Source organism: Onthophagus taurus, chromosome 7, assembly GCF_036711975.1.
Source record: "Onthophagus taurus isolate NC chromosome 7, IU_Otau_3.0, whole genome shotgun sequence".
Lineage (NCBI taxonomy): Eukaryota > Metazoa > Arthropoda > Insecta > Coleoptera > Scarabaeidae > Onthophagus > Onthophagus taurus.
In genome coordinates, this window is record NC_091972.1 from 27,643,644 (window position 1) to 27,664,007 (window position 20,364).

General features: G+C 33.0%; 1 protein-coding gene and 3 long non-coding RNA genes across 4 annotated transcripts; 2 read left to right on the forward strand and 2 right to left on the reverse strand.

Moving 5' to 3' along the window:
• Window positions 1–1,101: 1,101 nt before the first annotated feature.
• LOC139430463 (uncharacterized) lies at window positions 1,102–1,731 on the reverse strand. The gene has a single exon (XM_071197512.1). The coding sequence runs from the start codon at window positions 1,729–1,731 to the stop codon at window positions 1,102–1,104; it is 630 nt and encodes a 209-aa protein (XP_071053613.1).
• Window positions 1,732–2,542: 811 nt separating this feature from the next.
• Window positions 2,543–4,516, forward strand: LOC139430742 (uncharacterized). The gene is made up of 3 exons (XR_011641125.1): window positions 2,543–2,786; window positions 2,863–3,132; window positions 3,517–4,516. It is a non-coding gene; the product is annotated as an uncharacterized lncRNA (long non-coding RNA).
• A 10,811-nt stretch (window positions 4,517–15,327) lies between these two features.
• On the forward strand, window positions 15,328–16,286 carry LOC139430650 (uncharacterized). The gene is made up of 3 exons (XR_011641040.1): window positions 15,328–15,650; window positions 15,703–16,159; window positions 16,210–16,286. It is a non-coding gene; the product is annotated as an uncharacterized lncRNA (long non-coding RNA).
• LOC139430649 (uncharacterized) lies at window positions 16,235–19,370 on the reverse strand. The gene is made up of 5 exons (XR_011641039.1): window positions 19,053–19,370; window positions 18,870–18,991; window positions 18,689–18,814; window positions 18,518–18,611; window positions 16,235–16,309 (listed from the first exon to the last, which is right to left on the reverse strand). It is a non-coding gene; the product is annotated as an uncharacterized lncRNA (long non-coding RNA).
• Between the last annotated feature and the right edge of the window lie 994 nt (window positions 19,371–20,364).

A 20,364-nucleotide genomic window follows, 5' to 3' on the forward strand; every position in this document is an offset into this window, starting at 1 on the left:
GTACATCGTAGCTCGCCGACAGCTCATCAACGACATCTACGCCACCTTTTGTAGCATTATAAAACGAAACTACTTCCGGTTTTCTTTTATCCCCAGTAGTTTCATCAATATCTGGAGTATGGTGTAAAGTAGACATAAGAAGTACAACTTTACCTTTTTGGAAACTAAAGTGATACCTTTTTGAAAATCAAATTTGCTGGAATGGTCTGGTCTGTTTTTCACTACTTGAAAATGAAGCTCTCGGGTATTTGCCGTTTGTTCTTCCTAACCGTCCCGACGGGTGTAATTCTGTGTTGTCTCAGCAGTGTTAGCATCAGATCATAATTGCTGAAACAATTATCAAACGTTACATTTCGTTTTGTGCCGGAAATTGGAGCTATAAGTCTAAGAACCACATCGTTTGGCTTATTGCTCAACTTGAATGGACCATCAGGTTGCAGTCCCACGTACAATTCTAAGTTGGGAACAAAGTATGATTTTGCATCTACAAGTGTAAATATTTTCAAACCATAACGTGCTGGCTTTTTGGGCATGTATTGACGAAAAGCACAGCGACCCCTGAATGCTTCTAACTTTTCGTCAATGGTGAGATATTCGCTTGGAGTAAACGAATCCTGGCATTTCCCTACCAAGTGGAAATGCGCGGACGTCGTCGTGTTACCGAAACCCGGGGCGAACCTAACGTTCCCGCAAAGCTACAGGCCCATCAGTTTGCTTTCTTGTCTCGACAAGGTATGCGAGAGGATCGTCCAGACGAGGCTACAAAGATCAATTCAAGATCTTAAGCTCGTTCAGGACGAACAGTTTGGTTCCTGACCCAAACATTCCACCGTACACCAGGTATTGCGACTTGTCGAATACATAACCGAAGGCTTCAATCGAAAGCAAAGCACTTGTGCGGCGCTTTTCGATGTTGCCCAGGCGTTCGACAAAGTATGGCATGAAGGACTTTTGTTCAAAATGCTAGAAGCGGGCGTGCCCCTGGCGTTGGTTCAATTGATTGCGTCCTATCTTGGCGGTGGGAAGGCGCGCATCAAATTGAACGGTACGCGTTCGACAGAGCGAATCCTAACTGCTGGCGTCCCTCAGGGGTCGTTGCTTTCACCGATCCTTCTTAAGTAATCCTTCTTCTATTGACAGTTCTTCCCTCTTTTCGAAAAAAGAATGTAAATCAGTTGGAATCTCTTTCTTTTCTGGCCAATGTTGGTAAACAAATCTAGATATTTTCTCAAATGTAGCATCCTTACTAGTGTCATCTTTTAATTTCCGCTTTTTCACAGCAAGATGTCGTAGTCTTAATCGTAATAGACGACCTCGTTTTGGCCCACCTATATTTTCTATTTCAGAAGGTTCGTCATTATTAGTAGGTAGACGTGATAAAACATCTGTGGGTGCGTTGTCTTTTCCTTTCTGGTAAATGATTGAGTAATCGTAACTGTTCAAAATAATCGCCCATCGTAAAAGTCGGTTACTCGCTATTTTCGGTGTTTGACGATTTTCACCAAAAATCCTTTCAAGCGGTCTATGATCAGTGAATATTGAAAACTTACGACCATAGATATACTGGTGAAATGTTGTGACGGCGAAAATAATCGCCAATGCCTCTTTGTCTATCGTAGCATATCTTTTTTCAACATCTGTAAATTTTCTTAACGCATATGCAATTGGACGTAATTTTCTATCAGGGCAATTCATGAAAAAGAACCGCACCTGCTCCTCTGTCACTCGCATCGCTCGTGATTATTATTCGCCATTGAGGGTTATAATGAATAAGAGTATCGGATGAAGACAGAACTAATTTTAAATCTTCAAAAACTTTTTTGTTCTCTTTAGACCAAATCCAATGTTGTCCTTTTTTTAAAAGTTCAATTGGTGTTTAGCATTCTTGGTTGTACTTTTTATGCCTGGTAGGTGTGTGATTATATTCTCTGTACGCGTGCGAACATTCTTGGGAAAATCTTGTGAAGCCCATGTTGTACCATCCTTGCCTAAATATTTTCGACAGATTTTTGGTATTTCACTTTCAGTTACTTCTTCGCATCCTCCTCACCATCAGAGTTATGATTACTGTCACATACAAAATCAGATTCGTCTTCACTTTCGGAGCCAATGGGATTTTCGGCTTCTTCAACCTCTTCCCAGAGAGCTAATAATCGTGCCTATTCTTGTTCATAATGGCCTGCCATAAAACTGAAGGCGAAAACAAATTACTTGTGAAATGTTATATCGACATTTGTATTCAGAGTCTGTATAGATTTTAGCAGAAAAATGTTAACCGTGTCGAAGCTGCAGTCAGTCATTTTCCACTTCTGTTTATGCAAATTTGTCAAATACTGTAGTGTTTTGATTGATTACATATTATATATTGCGGTTTCTTTAGCTATGAGACTCTTGTTAAACTCAGGGTTTCGGGCAAGTTCAAGTTCAAAAAAAAAATAATAAGGTTCGACAAAAAATTCTTTTAATTAAACAAACAAAATTAACACGTTTTATGGATAAAGAAAATAAAATTGTTTTTCTAAATTTACTTTATCAACAATGCCTATTGACTAGAGGTAACTTTTAAATAAAATAGAAAACTGCGATAATCGACTGAAACATCGATCTGAGAGAGAACACGTTTATTCTTTCGAGAGAGAGAGAGAGAGAGCAGGATAAAAACTCGTTATATCCGTTCTTAGAAATAACAAATGGCTGACGCCTTAAATCGAAATCAAACTCGTTGGAAAAATAGTGTTAAATAAAAGAAAGTTATACAAGACAAACTGAAAAATCTTTACCCACAAGTAAATATTGATAAAATTATAAGGAAACTCTTGTGAGGTGTCTTTTGAGTTTGATTCGTTGATTTTCCTTTTGTAGGTTATGTTAAATAAGAAAAATAAATTATCATCCAACTCACTGCGAAAAAGAAAGGATTGGAATTCAATGTGGTATCAGGATAATGGATTGTTTCTTGGTTTCGGAGCACGAACTAGTTTTCTGGATTGGTTACAGGATTCCTCGTAGTTTCCGGTCTCTCTTACGGATTATACGGGATTGTCTACAGGATTCTTCTGATGGAAAATTGGACTGCTGTTCTTCGGATTTCGGATGATCTCGAAGACGTTTCAGGAGTTCTCGGAATAAGTTGTAGGTTGATTCTTTTTTTATATCGTTGGTTAAATTGGCTTTATAAAATTATTTTAATTTTAAAGGTTATCTCTCTCGGAGATTAAAAATTTTTTTTTTTCTGACGACGTGGATTCGACGCTGGTCAGACGACGACTCTCTCGCTGCCTGTTCGCGATTTCTTTATATACCCCGGCACTCCAACTGTTTCTTCCTCGTTTCTGATTGGTTCTTAGGTTCGCGCCTTTTTCAAAATTCAAAATTCTTGCATCGAAACTAGCGTCATCTCTCGTATTTTTTCGGAACTAACCTTCAAAATTAAATTTTTTTCCGTTGATTTCTCCCTTATTCCTTTATTAATCGTAATAAAACTTCATATTCAACGTTGTCTTTTCTTGTTTTCAGACATACATTGGAGTACACGCCAAATATCATCAATGAGCAAAGTTAGAAAAATTCAATTTTAAATCAAGGATTTCCTCCTCAAAAAAACGTTAAAACATCAAAGGATGGATGAAAAATGTGCTTTAGGAGCTGGACTATATTAATTGATACTTTTGGAAGCAAACTAAACGGTTTTAGATAAGATTTCCACCAACAAAAAATCTCTCTGTCAAAATTTCTAGGTTATGTTCTCTCGGTGAACTAAACGATGGTTAATTTTATCACAATACATAAGTAAAAGAAAATAAATAAACATCACAATATATATTGATAAACACTTACCTGTGCGGTGGGGTATCGAGTAAGATATTGCCTACTACAGATGCTTTAAGCTATTAAAGGAAGGTATTGAGTTCCCTGGTGGAACATTTACACATCGAATTGAATGGCGCGCATTTTAAGACGTCTGGGGTATATGATAGCCCAACACACTGTCGCCGGGTTAATAGTAGGTAATATAAGTGCGATCCATGTAAGTTGTCAAGATCCTTCCTACGATGACTCTTCCGTCTGGGGTTACGCCGCGCACTCGCACGTGCAAAAACTCCAACTTGTTTAGAACAAGGTCCTAAGGGTGGCATTTGATGCACCTTGGTTTGTCAGTAATGTGACACTGCACAATGATTCCCAGATGGCGACCATCGAGGAATTCATTCGTGACAAGGCCAGTACCGAGTTTACGCGGCTCGAAAACCACCCCAATCCCCTCCTAGCGGGATTAACGGATTACAACGTTGAACACCTTCGCCCTAAACGGCCAAGGCTGCTTCTCGTCTGACGATCCAGGAATCCGACTGTCCTTCCCAATTCCACTTTCGATATCACTAAATTAGTGAATACAAAGTAACATATGTATGTATTTTCCGTTAGTTTTAGGTCCGATGAAAAGGGCCACGTTCACCGTTCAAGATCTTTGATTTGTTTGTTAATATCCTCCCAATAAAGGTTGATAATATAAGTACGAAGGCTTTCACGGCTGGTGTTAATTAAACTAAAACTAGAACTAACACTAGACCTACTAGTCTTTTGAAAAAATGCTTGACGAAATGCCATGTAGCAACCTTCTTCAGAAACAAGTTCGAAGCGAAACACTTCGAACTTGTTCTGAAGTGTTTTTCTTAAATTTAAGTTAAGAAAACAAAATTTTCAGTGGATGATCACTCTACTACGTACATAGATATGCTAAAATAGCCCACCCAAAAATTCCAAAATGTCGAACTAATAACTTAGCAAAAATTCACCCATGCTTCTTCTCTTTACGAAGTCTGGTGATAAAGAGGAAGACCTCCCGCTAAAATTTTTCCCAAACCGGAATTAAAAAAAAGTTCATGAATGACATAATATAATAATATTCCCTAAATTATTTCCTAATAAATTTACTTTACAAAACTAAAGATTGAAGAAGAAAAAAATAACAATTAAACTTTAAAATTTGAATCAACACGAAAAATTAAACTAATTAATAAAAATAAGTAAATGTGGTAACGACGGTAATGTACAGATGGGGATTGTTTCAGATTCCGTTGCTGTAACAAAAAAATAAATAGAAAATTACCCTAAATAAAAAAAAATAAACCAACAAGATTAGTCGCTTGCAGAACGGAATAATTGTTTAAAATTTCTGCCAATTTTTCCAGAAATCTTCAACCATTCTTCTTAAAAGGTACAATTAGAAAATGACCTGGAGTTAAAACATCGTAATAGTAGACCCTACTAATCGGAAACGGCACACATTAAGAACCGCATAAAAGAAAGAGAATAAATTAAGAATAAAAATTAACCTAACATTAAACTAAAATTAGAACTAACACTAGAAACTTTCGGGTTTCGCCGTGCGTCTTTTAATAAAAGGTTTGACGTTTCGGATGCCATGTTGCAACCTTCTTCAGAAACTGGTTCGAAGTGACTTCACTTAGTTAGTTCTAGTTTTAGTTCTAATTTTAGTTTAATTCACACCGGCCGTGAAAGCCTTCGTACTTATATTAACCTAACATTTATTCTAAAAGATACGTTTTGGTACAAAACAACATTAAAGAAACATTTCATTTCAAAAACCTTCACTCTGATATTGCCTTGTTTTAAAATAAATAAAATATTGTTTTTAAACATATTTTGTAACATTGAACGGAAACGAAAATCTAATATCTACTATAAACTACATAAATTAAAAACAAAACAACATTCTATTACGTTTCTCTTAATCACCTTAGTTTCTATTAAATAATTTTAATTAAAATTTAATTATTTATTTATGTTATATATTTATTCTCTTATTGTTTTGTATGTTTCTAGCAACGGAATTCGAGATTCCTACTCCTTTCACTTTCCCTATTCGTTACGAGAGGTCGCGGATGATCGGCTAAAGTTTAGATTCCTTCTTGATATATTTCACTCACATCGTTTTGGTCAATTTTACGACAATTTGGGGGTTTTTAAAATTTTTGGGTCGGTTGTTGAACGCGATGTTCTTTGACTTATTGAATAAGAACCATATTCATTTTGTTATCTCTATCCATTTTATCCAACCCCAAAAACTCAAACGTCCATAAGTCCCTACAGATTGGGTACGTTCCTAAACACTCCCCCGCAATTTTGGTATTAAAGTTAAACTACAATTATTTTAAACGTATTCCCGTCTTAAAGTATTCTAATCTGTCTTAACCTTTAGTCACAACCTTTGTTAGTACATCTGGAAAATTTTCATTTGTAGTATATTCCAACTTTGATTGTCTGTTAACAATACACTTCATTTAACTTTTGTAAGATTCCCTTCAAATACACTATCGCTCGTGCTGCTCTTGCTGCAGCTATACAGTATGTCCCCGGATCGAGTTACAAAGAGGAAAAAAAAATATATTACTGCTTTTTCAAACTTATCGCAGCATAAATAATGCGTCGGATATGCTCAAACCACTAAATCGCACGAACTTTATATTCTAACTATAGAAGTTTTTTATTCCCATTTTTGTGTAAAAAATTATACTTTTCCTAAATTAAAAATTTTTCAAGTTCAATTTACAATATGTAACCATAGAAACCAATAAAATAAAATAAAAGTTACAACTTATGTTAGTGAAAAATATACGGACAAATCAAATTAAAATATGGTCAATTGCATAATAGTATATTAAAAAACAAGTTTCGTAAGACACGTTTGAAGTGCACGAATTCAAATTGAAAAACGAGTGGCGAAGCCACGAGTTTTTTAATGAATGAGTGCTTTAAGTCTTATGAAACGTGTTTTTTATGCTATTTTTTGTAATTCTCGTTTCTATCCTTTTTTTTTCTCAAAAATAAAATAAATTTTGACAAAGTAGGAAAATAGGTATGTAGCAGTTGGTAACACCGTAACACTTGAAAATAGAAATTTGAATTGACAATTAGAAACTGTCAAAACACAAAATGTATTCACCTGACAAACATGTTTCATGTACACCTCCCAAAATAAGAGAAATTGCTCAGAGTTCAATGTCCTCATCATTGTGGACCTTCTATTCGATGCTAAGAACGTATTTAAACATCCATGGACAAACATTGTCACATTGACAACTAGAAAAATTAATGACCCAATGTCACCAACATGAACTGGTTCCATAAAATGTTACTAAAATCTCATTACAGCATCGGATGCTGTAAGGAGTCTCATTACAGCACCCGTTTGAGTACTGTTATAGCTTTCATTACCGTCGCGAATTACAAAAAATATTTTACATGTAAATTTATGAGAATTTATGAAAATCACACTATGTTATTCCTCCCAATTCGGCACACATTTGAAGACGACTTCTAAATTCTTTATAAGAAGTACGAATTTCCGCCAGTGGTAGAGATTCTATCGCTTTAATTATTCTTAGTTTTAATAGTTCTGCATCATCTTGTTATGGTTCACTGTAAACAAATTGTTTCAATCGTCCCTAAAAATAAAAATCCATAATTGTAAGATCAGGACTACGTGCTGGCCATCAAATAGGACCATTTAAAAAAATTTAACCATTTGGCACAATGTGTGAATGGTAAGCTGGGCAACTGTCTTGCTGAAAGTACATTGACCGTATAAAATTTAAAGGTAATTGGATTTACATCGCTCCTATAACGACAATGCTGGGAAGAAACAATGTCATTTGTTGAAAAGCTATCTGAAAAGCAGCGTCTTCCTCATTTAGTCTCTTTGTCTGTCTCTTTATGGATAAAACAGAACCCGTTTCCAAATTTTTTTTCATCAGTTTGCGAACCCCACATGAGATATTCTTGTGTCCGGATATTTTTGCTGGAATTTTTGTATAACTACACGAAAACATGATTCACTAGTACCATAGCACAGTACTAAATAAATTCTCTCTTTCACGGTTAGCATCGCATAAAAAGACTTAATCTCACCAACATAAGTTGTAACTTTTGTAACTTTGACATTTTGTACCGCTTCATCTTTACTTTTCAATAAGAATATAATTCCAAAATGAGAATAATCATCTAAAATTATTTGAAAATATTGATACCCTTCTTTAGTAATTGGGTTTATTGATTCAGTTTTTAATCGAGAAACTTTACTGGGATGTAGTACTTGCCAAAATAACACAAGTTTTTAGCTATGAGCGATCAAAAAAAAATTTACATTTCATTTTTTATTTCGGCTAAAAGTAAACCGTAGAATTTGAAATTTTGTATGTATTTACTACTGGTTAAGACCTTATTTTCAAGCATACCTTGAGCTTCGCTAGCGCCCTCTAAGGGGATGAAATTCACTACCTCTTTGATTCTTTTATAACAACTTTTTAACGCCATTGAATGTTAACATAAAAAAATATGGGTTGAAAAGTTCATTCTTTAGTGGTTCTTTTTCGTCTCTTTAGTTTTTTCCTTAAAGATGTTTTTCCCTATGATAATTCCTATAAAAAATAATGTATTAAATAATTTAGTTATCTTGACAAAGGCCTGACTTGGAAATCACACATTAGTTGCAACAATTGTAGTCATCCAGTGTCGGAAGACAATTCAATGTGGGATCTACACGTCTGTACTAAGATGGTAGCTCACGGAGCCATAGTTTGGTGCTCAGCAACGAGTGGCCTGCTTGTTAATCACGGGTGTCATGAGATCGACATCCACCATCGCGCTGGAGACTATGCTGAACGTGCTGCCCCTAGATATTTTTATCAAGGAGGTGGCCGCGGTGGCGGATAATAAGCAGGTTGTAAAAATGGGAAAAGTCTGGAGCGAACTCTGGAGTGAGGCTGTTTGTAAACAACCCTTCCTTGAAGCTCGCGCAGACTACATCACACCTACTTTCTTAAACAGACCACACTTTGGCATTGAAACGATACCCCGGAGTAACTTAAGCACGGGCAAATCGCTGACCATCTACACTGATGGATCAAAGAAGGCTGGAGACTCCGGCGCCGGAATTTTCTCGCACGATCTCCAGCTACACCTATCCACTTCGCAAGGGTCCTACTGCACGACTGCTCAGACCGAAATAACTGCTATAAATATAGCAACCAATGTGATTATCGACACCAAAACAGTTGGCAGAAACGTTGTAATCTGCACAGATAGCAAACAGGCTATGCTGGAGGTTGGTAGGCATCGAACTACATCATCGTTTGCGAAGTCCTGTCGGCAATCACTTGAAGAGGCTAACGTTTATAACAATGTTACGATAAAGTGGCGGAAAGGATATACCGGAAATAAGGGACACGATCATGCGGACAGGTTGGCGAAACGGGCGGCTAAGAAGTCACCGGTCTCCCCTGAACCGTTTGTACCTCTGACTTTCAATACAGCATCAAATATGGGATGAGACTGCAGTAGATGTTTTTGCAAAGAAAACTCTGCTCTACCCTGACCGGAAGAGATCTACTCAGTTCCTGAGAAAATCAAAAAGTGACTTGAGGCTCCTCACCCACTTCCTGTCCGGACACTGCAGCGAGGGGTAAACCGCTAGTTCAAATTTTGTACACCTACTTCCCCTTTGACAAATAATTCCTTATACTTCCTACTTATATTCCTAGTATTTTCCTGTACTTCCGTGTATTTCCTCACAATTCCTTATACTTCCCCGTACTTCCGTGTACTTCCCCGTAATTCCTTTTACATACTCGTACCTCATCTCCCTTCGGACGGCATATCCACGTGTGTATTTAAGTAAAACACCCAAATAAAAGTCAATAAAAAGTAACATATATTCTTTGGCAAATAAAAACATTGAGTTTTTCTATATAAAAACAGAAAATAATAATACTGACAAAACAGTATTAAAGTTTTTTATAATTTTGTTTGAAAGCTTTGTATAATTTCTTTATTTCTACATCATCATGTCTGCTAATTTGAAATATGCCGTTACCAAGTAAAGTTTGTTTAGTACAGAAAAAAAGTCTGTTATAAACAGTTGATTATTGTCAATATTGTCTCTTTTGCGTTTAGATCTTTCACTTCTTCCGTACTTTTCTAATTTCCATTTTGAAGAGCTAGTCTGGGGAGAATTATTACGAGTAACAATTTTTCGTGTAGGAACTCGTGTAAGGGTGTCAGTCGAGATTTCGGTCTTTGTTGGAGTTACACACTCGGTTACGCCGACTGATACTTCTGAGGAAACATTTTCTTTATCGGTTTCCGAGGCGGTTTCATTAAAGTAAATATTTTCAATACTCTTCAGACATTCATGATGAGATGTGTCAATACGGTCAACAGGTGTTACGGAAATATTTTCTAGTATAATAATCTTTTGTGAATTATTTTCAACTGAAGAACTTGCACGTGAAGAACACGGATTTGGGTTCAACGTAAAATAATCAGTAATTGATGTTTCCCTGCGTTTACTTTCAACAATAGTTGCCGGCGCATTAATTTGATCGTTCGTATGCGCAGTAATATGTTTACTTAAAAAATGTTTATGAATATTAGCATATATCCATCTTGGTTGACAAGTGTCTTTTTTGGACACCTTTTGGATTTTGCAACTTTGACCACAAAAGCAAGTCACAGTGCAAGAAAAATGTTTATCTAATCCTTTTTGAATTTTTAGGCTTATACCATTACATTTTGATTCAAATATTAACCATTGTTCCTGACTAACTTTTGTTTTAAGCCAGCACTTTAGAGCTTTTAATATAACGCACTTTTCTGTTTCCTGATCTGTAGCTGCAGTCTCACTTAATGGTTGTGCTGAGGGGGGTGGTAATGTCTGCTCAGAAATGTTTTCAGTTATGTCGGTTTGCGTAGACTGAGTCGATATTTTTCTCTCGTATTTGGATTTATAAAATTTGGAAATTAAAACTATTTGTTTTTTCGTGCCAGATAGCAATTTAAATTGCTGCGGATTATTTTTAAAAATCCCGTAAAACAAATTTTTTTCTTCCAAAGTTAGTAATTTATGGTAGTCATTTCTAATAAATGCTTCTATTTTTTCTAGATCATTTTCGTCAATCGTACCATGCAGCACCTCATTATCAAATCCGCTAATAGTAAGAATTTCCTTAACATTTTCATTTAATTGAAATTGTAGAAAATTTTCGGCCTCTTGAAAACAGCGATAGCGATTTGCCGTCATCCTGGCGCCTAATACAAAACAATTTACGAGCGAATTTAGTACCATTGACTCTTCACGATATGTTAATATAAATTTAAATTTTAATATGATACTCATTCAATCTTACCTTTGAATGAAAACGATGCTTTTACCAGTAACAATTCACACACCCTTTATGAAACAGAAACTGCGCACCTAATACTAGATCTAGCTTGTTTATGGAACATCGTAACTTCGATCGTTAGATATCGTGTTTAATCGTGTTCGATCGTGTTCAATATATCCCCAAATTTCCCTAAATAATTTCCCGTACTTCCCCAAACTTCCTCGATAATTCCCCGTAATTCCTTGTACTTCCCCGTAATTACTCGCATCTCCCCATAATTCCCCAGACTTCCCCATAATTCCTCCGCATTTCCCCTATTTTGTACACCTACTTCCCCAGCGGTTTACCCCTCGCACTGCCGGTTACGCAAGCACGTCAAGTTTACCGTTCTATTAACGTTCATTAAAAACTTGGGCTGGTTTGGACTAGGTGGGATAGAGCCATTGGAGATGAAAAATGGCAAGAGTATATAAGATAGCATTAAAGCCTTTCCAGTACTACTTATGCTTTTTCCCGTATCTTCTTAAGATGTACACAAAAATTAAAACCCAACACTTAAATTAACAATAGTATATTATTATATGTGAGTAGAAATTTTGACCACGACTATTGAAATTAATTCCATAAATTTATTTGTCCACGACTACCTTATAATATATACCTTATGAATGAGTTTTCTAAAACAAAATGGTAGTCATTTTTCACGGAGTGAATAATAGCGGTGAATAATAATCATTATTCACGGGTAGCCATCTTGACCAGACTAATAATAATTATTTAAAACGTTAAAAGTTCAAAAAACGTCAATTTAATTCAATTTTTTAGGAGTTCCTAAATGTTTGACATTAAAAAAACCTAAACAAATTCCTTTTTTTGTATGATTTAAGCATAAATGAATTAATTTTCGTAAAGAAAACGACGTTTTATAAAACTGACACTTAATTTTGACAAATTGTTGTGAAGTTGGTTACAGTTAGTAACATTGAATTTGTGTCACATTGACGTTTAACCTTTATTCAAAAATTTATTTAAAAAATAAATTTATGGAATCAATTTCAATAGTCGTGGACAAAGAATAGTATTCTACTCGCATATAATGAGCTATTATTCACGCAGGTTAATTACGCCACTCGCTACGCTCGTGACATAAACTTAACCTTCGTGAATAATAGCCCTCATTATATGCTCATATAATAATATACTAACATACTAAAATAACATAATAACATACTAAATGAAATATCAATTTTATAAAACGTTTTTTTACGAAAATTAATTAATTTATGCTTAAATCATACGAAAAAAAGAATTTGTTTAGGTTCTTTTAATGTCAAACCTTTAGAAACTCCTAAAAAATTGAATTAAATTGACGTTTTTTTGAAATTTTAATATATGATAATGATTGAATAATGATTATTCACCGCTATTATTCACTCTGTGAAAAATGACTACCATTTTGTTTTAGAAAACTCAGTTATAAGATATATATACAATGTGTCCCCGGATTGTGTACCCGTAACCCGAAAGGTATAATTGACAATAAATTTTTGAATTCAAATTCCATCTTTTGCAATTAAAGTCTGGATGTCATAAAACGAAATATAACCAAGTTTTACGTCAAATTTCCTCAAAGTACCACAGATAACGCAAGAAGTTTGTTAACCGTTGCAGGTAAAGTGGTCTTTCTGAGCAATGTACAACAAAAGTTGATTAAGATAAAATGTTTGTTATGTTAAATTATAGCGATATGCAGAATTTTATTAATTTAGCATATAAAAGAAAAATGAGTTTTTTCTTGAAAATTTTTTTCTAATATTCCGTTTTATAATAAATACAAATGACCTAAGTGAACTAACAATTATCATTTGATAGCTTAGCTTTAGCCTATTGTCAAATATTAATTGGCCATGTTTACATTACAACATAAAATATTTATAGTGCAGTGCTATGGATTGGCCTCGTATTCCAACTCGTTAACAACCACTTCTTCCTTATACTCTTTCAACTGTCTTAATGGCGTAAAAATTTCATTTTCCGTGGGAGGATGGAATTTTGTTAAAGCCGCTAATTTCGCTCCTTTCGGTAATTGGGCGTTATCGTTCCATGGACCATTTAAATCGGACTCATTTAAACTCGGTTATGCATTGAACTGTAGCTGAATTTTATCATTCGTGTTTTCAAATAATTTTTGATAAAGTTTAATCATTTGGTACAATTTATCGTGTAAGCTTGCGTTAAGCTTACGCCGCGCGCCGTTATAAGAAGGCAGTATTTCATCAAGGATTTCAACGACCGATACCGGGTTATAAGTGATTTCTTTGGAATCAACTCTTGGTTTTAATGATGTTCCAGTCATTTTAATGATAACCGCATGGGCAAAACAATATTTTAAATAATCTTGAATTAATTAATTTCAAGTAAAACACTTAGTTAATGGAAAATAAATGCGATAATTTATCATATCAATTAATATTCCTTCAACATGAACGTTGATTTTTCTCCGGGAAAGCATAAAACACCATTCTTGTTATACATTATGAGGAATAGTTTGGATCTGAGTTCTCCATGAAAGAATAGGAAATAGTCAGTATCTATGAAAACAATTAAAATTGATTTGTTAGTAAAAAAATAAAATTAAAATTACCGTTCCGTCTTAAGATTATCTCGGAACTACACAGGAAAAAATATAGAGTAAAAATCAACTCTAAAACATGGTTCAGATCGGTCCAATTTATTTAGAGTTATTTTTTTTGCACTATATAGTGTAGATGAATAGATTAAAAATTTACACTAAATAGTGAGAAGATGGTGTTTATTAAATAGTGTAAAATCGTTACTCTACAACAGTGTATGATATGTAATCTAATTAGATGTTGTCGTGACTCTAATTAGATACATTTCTAATCTAATCAGTGTAAAATTAGCACTGTAAATTATTAAAGATTCGTTCTAATTTTACTCTATTAAGTGACAAAATATCACTAAATAGTGTGTATCTTTCACTTATTAGTGTTAATTTTTAATAGGAAGTATAGAATATTTTTAGGAAGGTTTTAGGTTTGTAATAAAAATCAAAATTATAAAATATTTGTTTTTATTTTTACTTGTAATAACTTAAATTTTAAAAAATTAAATTCTGTTTATATACATATGTATATATTTTAAAGTTTCCACCGAGTCACCATCAAAACTGCATCTAATGAGTCTTCTATAAGTTTCCTATATGTATAGTTGCACCAAGTTGCACATACTTACCAATCTTCACAAGGAACTTGTATGTAAAATCTTCCGGAAGTTCCACTAATTTCACATCATGAATGTTTTATTTTGGCAAACATAATTAAAATAAAAATAATCGTTCTTTCTTTCTATATCGCGTAAATCAGGTCTCGACACGGTATCGAGTTCCGACTCGTTTAGTAGATGACCGTTAAATTTTAGCTTGTATCACACCACATGTTGATCACGTGGTACCGACGAGTAATCCCGAGCAAAATAGTGCGGTGCCTACGAAGTACCCGAAGGAAAAGCACACGTCTAGTGTAAAATTTAATGTTTTATATATTACATAACTTCACTAACATAAGTAAAAAAGAACTCTCCTTTAGAGAACTGTAAAAACTACTCTATTAAGTGAATAATATATGAACTCTATATTAATTTTAAATATAGTGTACATTAGAGTTATTTTTACCATGTGATATTACAATTTTTACTCTAATTCTTTTTACCAACTACTCTAAAATTTTTACACGACACGATTTTTTCCTGTGTATCAACTTCATTCAATGTATTTCGCTCATCTTTTAACATCTTTGTTAATGATAACGTTATTTTATCGGTCTAAAGAAAAAATGAACTAAACAATTAATGATGATTCGTAGAAGGAGAAAGTTGTGCTAAAGAAAGTTTATTAATCAAGAGATGCTTCACGCAGCCTTGTTTTTTAATTTAATATTTTTAATTAGGTACAACTTTTTGAGACGATCATGTTCTCCGAGGAAGTTACATATATACAGGCAGGGTGTTTCGGTGACTCGGGGAATAAATTTAGCCACATATACCAGAATGAAAATGATGACGATTCATGTAAAAAAAATTAGTAAAAGTCTTCAAATTTCAAAGCTACAGGCTATCAAAGTTAGGAAATTTTAACACATTATGACGCCAAATGCGTTAAAAGATTTTAAATCAAAACAAAAAAAAAAATAACGAAATTTTCAACAAGGACAAAACTAGTTTTATCACCCTGAGATGTACGCGAGTCCTCGACCGGCTCAGTGAAGAAGGGAGGGGTATTTATATGGCGCCACACAGTTAACCCCGCGTACAACACGAACTGTGACGTGAGATGATGGAGTATGGTGATATAAACAACTAACACAACAAAACATAAACGCTCAACAAAATAGGTTTTGAGTTGCAGACAAAATTTATTAAAAAAAAAACTCCCGTAAATAACAGGTAAGTAAAAAAAATAAACTAATAACAAAACTATAAAACGGTAAACTTTTAGGTTCAAACAACAAAAAAAAACTATATTGATGTTTGCGAGCTTTAAAAAAAATGAAAGTCAAAACTAAAAGGAAATTTAAATCAAAATACCAAAAAAATGAAAATGAAAAATTAACCCGCGTCTGACTCCGTATGGTTGAGCTCAACGTGAAATCAAAAATTATAAAAAAAACATCAACGCTAAAAATAGAATTAAAAAAAAACTCGCCAAACAAGGATTTACAAAAAAAATTGAAATGATATTATAAAAAAAAAATTAAAAAGGTTTAATGTTCCAATGATTAATTAATTTAAAGATTTTCTTAAGGAAAATCACATAAAAAAAATATATATAAGATACAAATTCTTCAATGACCAAAATAATAGTATGTTGTTCTATCTGACCTTTACTCCAAGTCTTGATCACCGGCCCGATTCGAAATAAATCCTCAGCAACAAATTCTGATGACTCAGGAAAGGTAAGGTAATATTCTTTGTTTTGTTCCAAAAAAATAATTAAAATCCTTAGGATGTAATGGAAATTATACCCTTGGACAATGGTTCCAAAATACCAACAAAAAAAGTTGTTCCAATAAGAGATGCCAAAAGTTGCTCCCCTCAATAAAAACCTGGATATAGAATATAAAAAAAATGAAACGTGGAAATATTAGATTTAAGAATTTTTGTTTGTAGGATAGTTTTTCTTTTTAAGTAGTTAGTAATTTTTTTTAAGTAGTTAGAAAATTTTTTTTTAAAGTAGTTAGATTTTTTTTTGAAAAATAGATTTAGTAGATTGTTAGTTTAAGAATCAAAAGAAAAATATAAAAGGGTGAACGAATATGCCAAAAACTAATTAATAAAGACCTTACAAAAATGCTTACCTCTGATGTTCGAGGTTTAACCAGAGGACAGAAGAAAATGCAATGAAATACGTTGCAATCCGGAATCTCCGTACAATTTGGTAAAAGAAAAACACTTTTCCAAAACTTTATTTCGAGTGATGAATCCCACAAATATGGATTAGAAACAAAATTTTACACCAAAACCAAAAATGGCGAACCAACCAAAATTTCTTTAACACTCGAAAGCACATATTGCTCTGGTAATATAGTAAGAAAGAGAGAGATCAAGAAGAAAGTTGAACGGTCTTTTATACCCAAAAATCGAAAATATCAAAAAAAAATTACGTCTGCGCAAGATAGAACATGAATTTACGACACCCTCTCAAAAGCAAAAAGGAGAATTTTAAAGTGATAGGAGTTAAAAAGAAAAAAAAAGGAATACTCAGAATATGTTGCTGAAAGAGAATATAATAAAATGTTATAAACAAACAAAATGTAAACAAAGTAAATAAAAATAATAAATATGTTTCCGAATGTATGCAACTCATAACCCATTACACATAAACAAGTCACCCACACATAACATAAAAATTTCGGAATGTAACAACATTTTTCCAAATATCTTAAACACTATTTACAGTAAAGCGCTGAAATTTGGTACAGTATAAATCAATGTCATGTAAAATTTGTGAAGCAATTTATGAGTTGGATCCGTCCACTGGAACAATGCTATACAGACTGTTCCTAAAGTTTGTTTGCCCAGAACTTTTTTATTCTGTCATAACCCTACATTTATTTTTGCAGTTTCTAATAGTAAATTTAGTTTAGAAACGTTTATTACTCTTAGATAATATTGATAAAAATCACCATTTCTGTGTTAAATGCAAAAATGTTCTGTTCCGGTTTCAATAGTAGCACTAAAACAAAAGAAATCTAAGTTTTTGAACATTTCCTTTAGTATTTTTTATTACTTATCTTGTTATTTTATGTACTTTTTTTATTATTCTTGTTAGTGTTGTCGTTTTTTTGTTTATTTTTTGTTGATTTTTAATTTATTGTTTTTGGATTCTTTTATTAAACCAACTAAAAGAAATTAAAAATGTGATTTATCTAAATCTACACTTGGACATGTTGCATACATAATAGTTATGACAGCTGAGTTCGATTTTCACTTCTCATTGCCAATTCAGATTCAGATTTATTTATTTATTTTTTTTAGTGTTATTGAATTCGGAGCCTAACATTTTTGCATTTAATACGAAAACCGTGGTTTTTATCAATATTCTCTACGAGTGATAAAAGTTTCTAAACTAAATTTACTATTAGAAACTGCAAAAATAAATGTAGGGTTATGATAGAATAAAAAAGTTCTGAGCGAATAAACTTTAGGAACAGCTTGTATAGCATTGTTCCCGAGTACCGATCCAACTCACAAATTGCCTAATGATTTTCTGTGATATTAGTTTACACTGTACCAAATTTCAACGCTTTACCATAAATAATGTTTAAGATATTTAGAAAAACGTGTTAAAATTTCCTAACTTTGATAGTCTGTATCTTTGAGGACTTTTACTAATTCTTTTTTACATGAATTATCATCCTTTTCACTCTAGTATATGTGGTTACATTTGTTCCCCCAGTCACCGAAACACCCCTGTATAATGTTACTGCTGTGCAATGGCCTGATAGTGAAAAACTTCTCCCAAAACAATTGTTATGTGCTGTGTGCTTAGCTTCAGTAGTAACAAATTGGAAAGGAAAAAAAGCCAGCAGATTAGAATTTTTATATAAACTTTATGCATTGCTTTTTTTTGTTTTTATTTAAGAATGTATTAGTTTTTAGTTACCAGATTTTGATTTTCATTTCTCTTTTGATTTAAATTATTGATTGATATAAAAAAATTACTTGTTTGAAAATTCTAGAGGCGAGAAAACATTATAGAAATTGCATACTGAAAATTAAAAATTTAAAAAAAAATTATATTTAATACATACCACTTGATAATAAACAAGACTGAATAAAAATCCTTTCTTCACTGCATTGGAGATGTCCAGAAATACATGTAGTACGGTTTCATCACTTGATCTACTAAAATAACAAAAACATTCATAAAATATATTTATAATTAAACGTGATGATAAAAACTTGGAATATTGCAATCTTACTCTCAAGTTGCGTTGGATGATCGCTTGAAAATATCCTTTTTACTTCCTTTTTGTTCGGATTTATGTAAAGGCTGAGGTCATCTTCTTTATCCAGGCATCCTTCTTAATCAATAAATAACCAGAATCCTTTTAAAAATAAATAATTAGATGGAGTTATAATTTAAAAGAAATAAATTATTACCTCAACATTTCTTTATCATACATTATATGTATGTACATCAGCAAAGAACTGTATCATTTCAGCAGTAGCTGCTTTCTCGTCCAATTCATATTCACTCGTCTCAATTATGGAAGTGGCCAATTCTTTTTAAATAAACGTAATAAAATCTAACGTAATTAATTACGCAGTAAGAAGCGTACTCACCTCAACACAATTTGGATCCATTATTACAATAACAATAATAAACGCGGTTTAAAGAAATTGAATTCCTCTCCGGTGTTTGGAGTTGTAAATACTCTTTGAGGTTCTAAATGAAGATTAAAAAAAATTGTTTGAAAAATTGAATTATGTAGAACAACCTGTACAAAGAAAACTGTCATCCATTTGCGACAACACAAATCAAAGCAATGATACCAACCGTAAATAAATAAAATTACCAACCTCAACAGAATTTATAAAAAGATTTAAACCCTTTTAAACGTTTTAACGCGTTTTAACTCACCATTTTTTCTTCAAATGGTGACCTTCTCATTTTCGTTTAAACTGAAAATACACGAAATCTCCGAAGGATTTCAAACTTGTCTGTTGTGTGAGTGTTTCGCCATCGGACATTATTTTACTTTATTTTTCTTTGTTATCGTCCTAGAACCTTGTATTCTATTATCTTCTTTTCTTAAAAGAAAAACACTTACTTTTTTACTTTACTTATTCAATATTATTATCATCATTAGTTTTGATTTTTTTGTAAGTACATCGGTTGCTCGACCACACCATTGCCACCAAATTCATTTCAATTTACATCCATTTATATTTTTTGTGCTCTACATCAACTATTATTATTAACTTTTGTTTTTCAAATGGCTGAGTATATTTTTCTTCACGTCATTGGATACAGATTGTTTTTCTGAATCCATTGATGTACAATACATCCATTTTGAATATAATTTTAACAGAGAACGTTAACCTGTATACAGTGCTAGCGTAAAGTAACCCCCCCCCCTGTTTAACTTCCGAACAAATTGAGATATCACTATGAACAAAAAAACGTCAGTTTCTATATTTTATCAGCACAAATATTTTCTTATGGAAAATTTTGCCATCACTTTTAGTTTTTCCGGAAAATAGATCAACTTTGTTTTTTTAAATGGAACACCCAGTATATTATGGTATCTTCCGAAAGATGAAAACAATACGAATCCAACGGTACCTCACAATCAAATATCGGTTTATTAGTTTTTCGCATAAAAATTAAACAAAATGCGGAATTTTGCCGGAAAAACCAACGTATCTTCGTCGACTACCTGTCGAAATGCAATCGGCCAGGTAAATGGTGGACGGTAGGTTAACGGTCGGTATACGCTCGAGCTAAGACGGATTTAAAATTGCAAGTACAATTACTTATTTTTTTTAGAAATGAAAGAAAAGTTGTTTGGAAGTATATTAAATTTATGAATTAATCATATTTTATCAAAAAATATTTATAAAGAAAAAAAGTCAATATAAGAAATGAAATTTT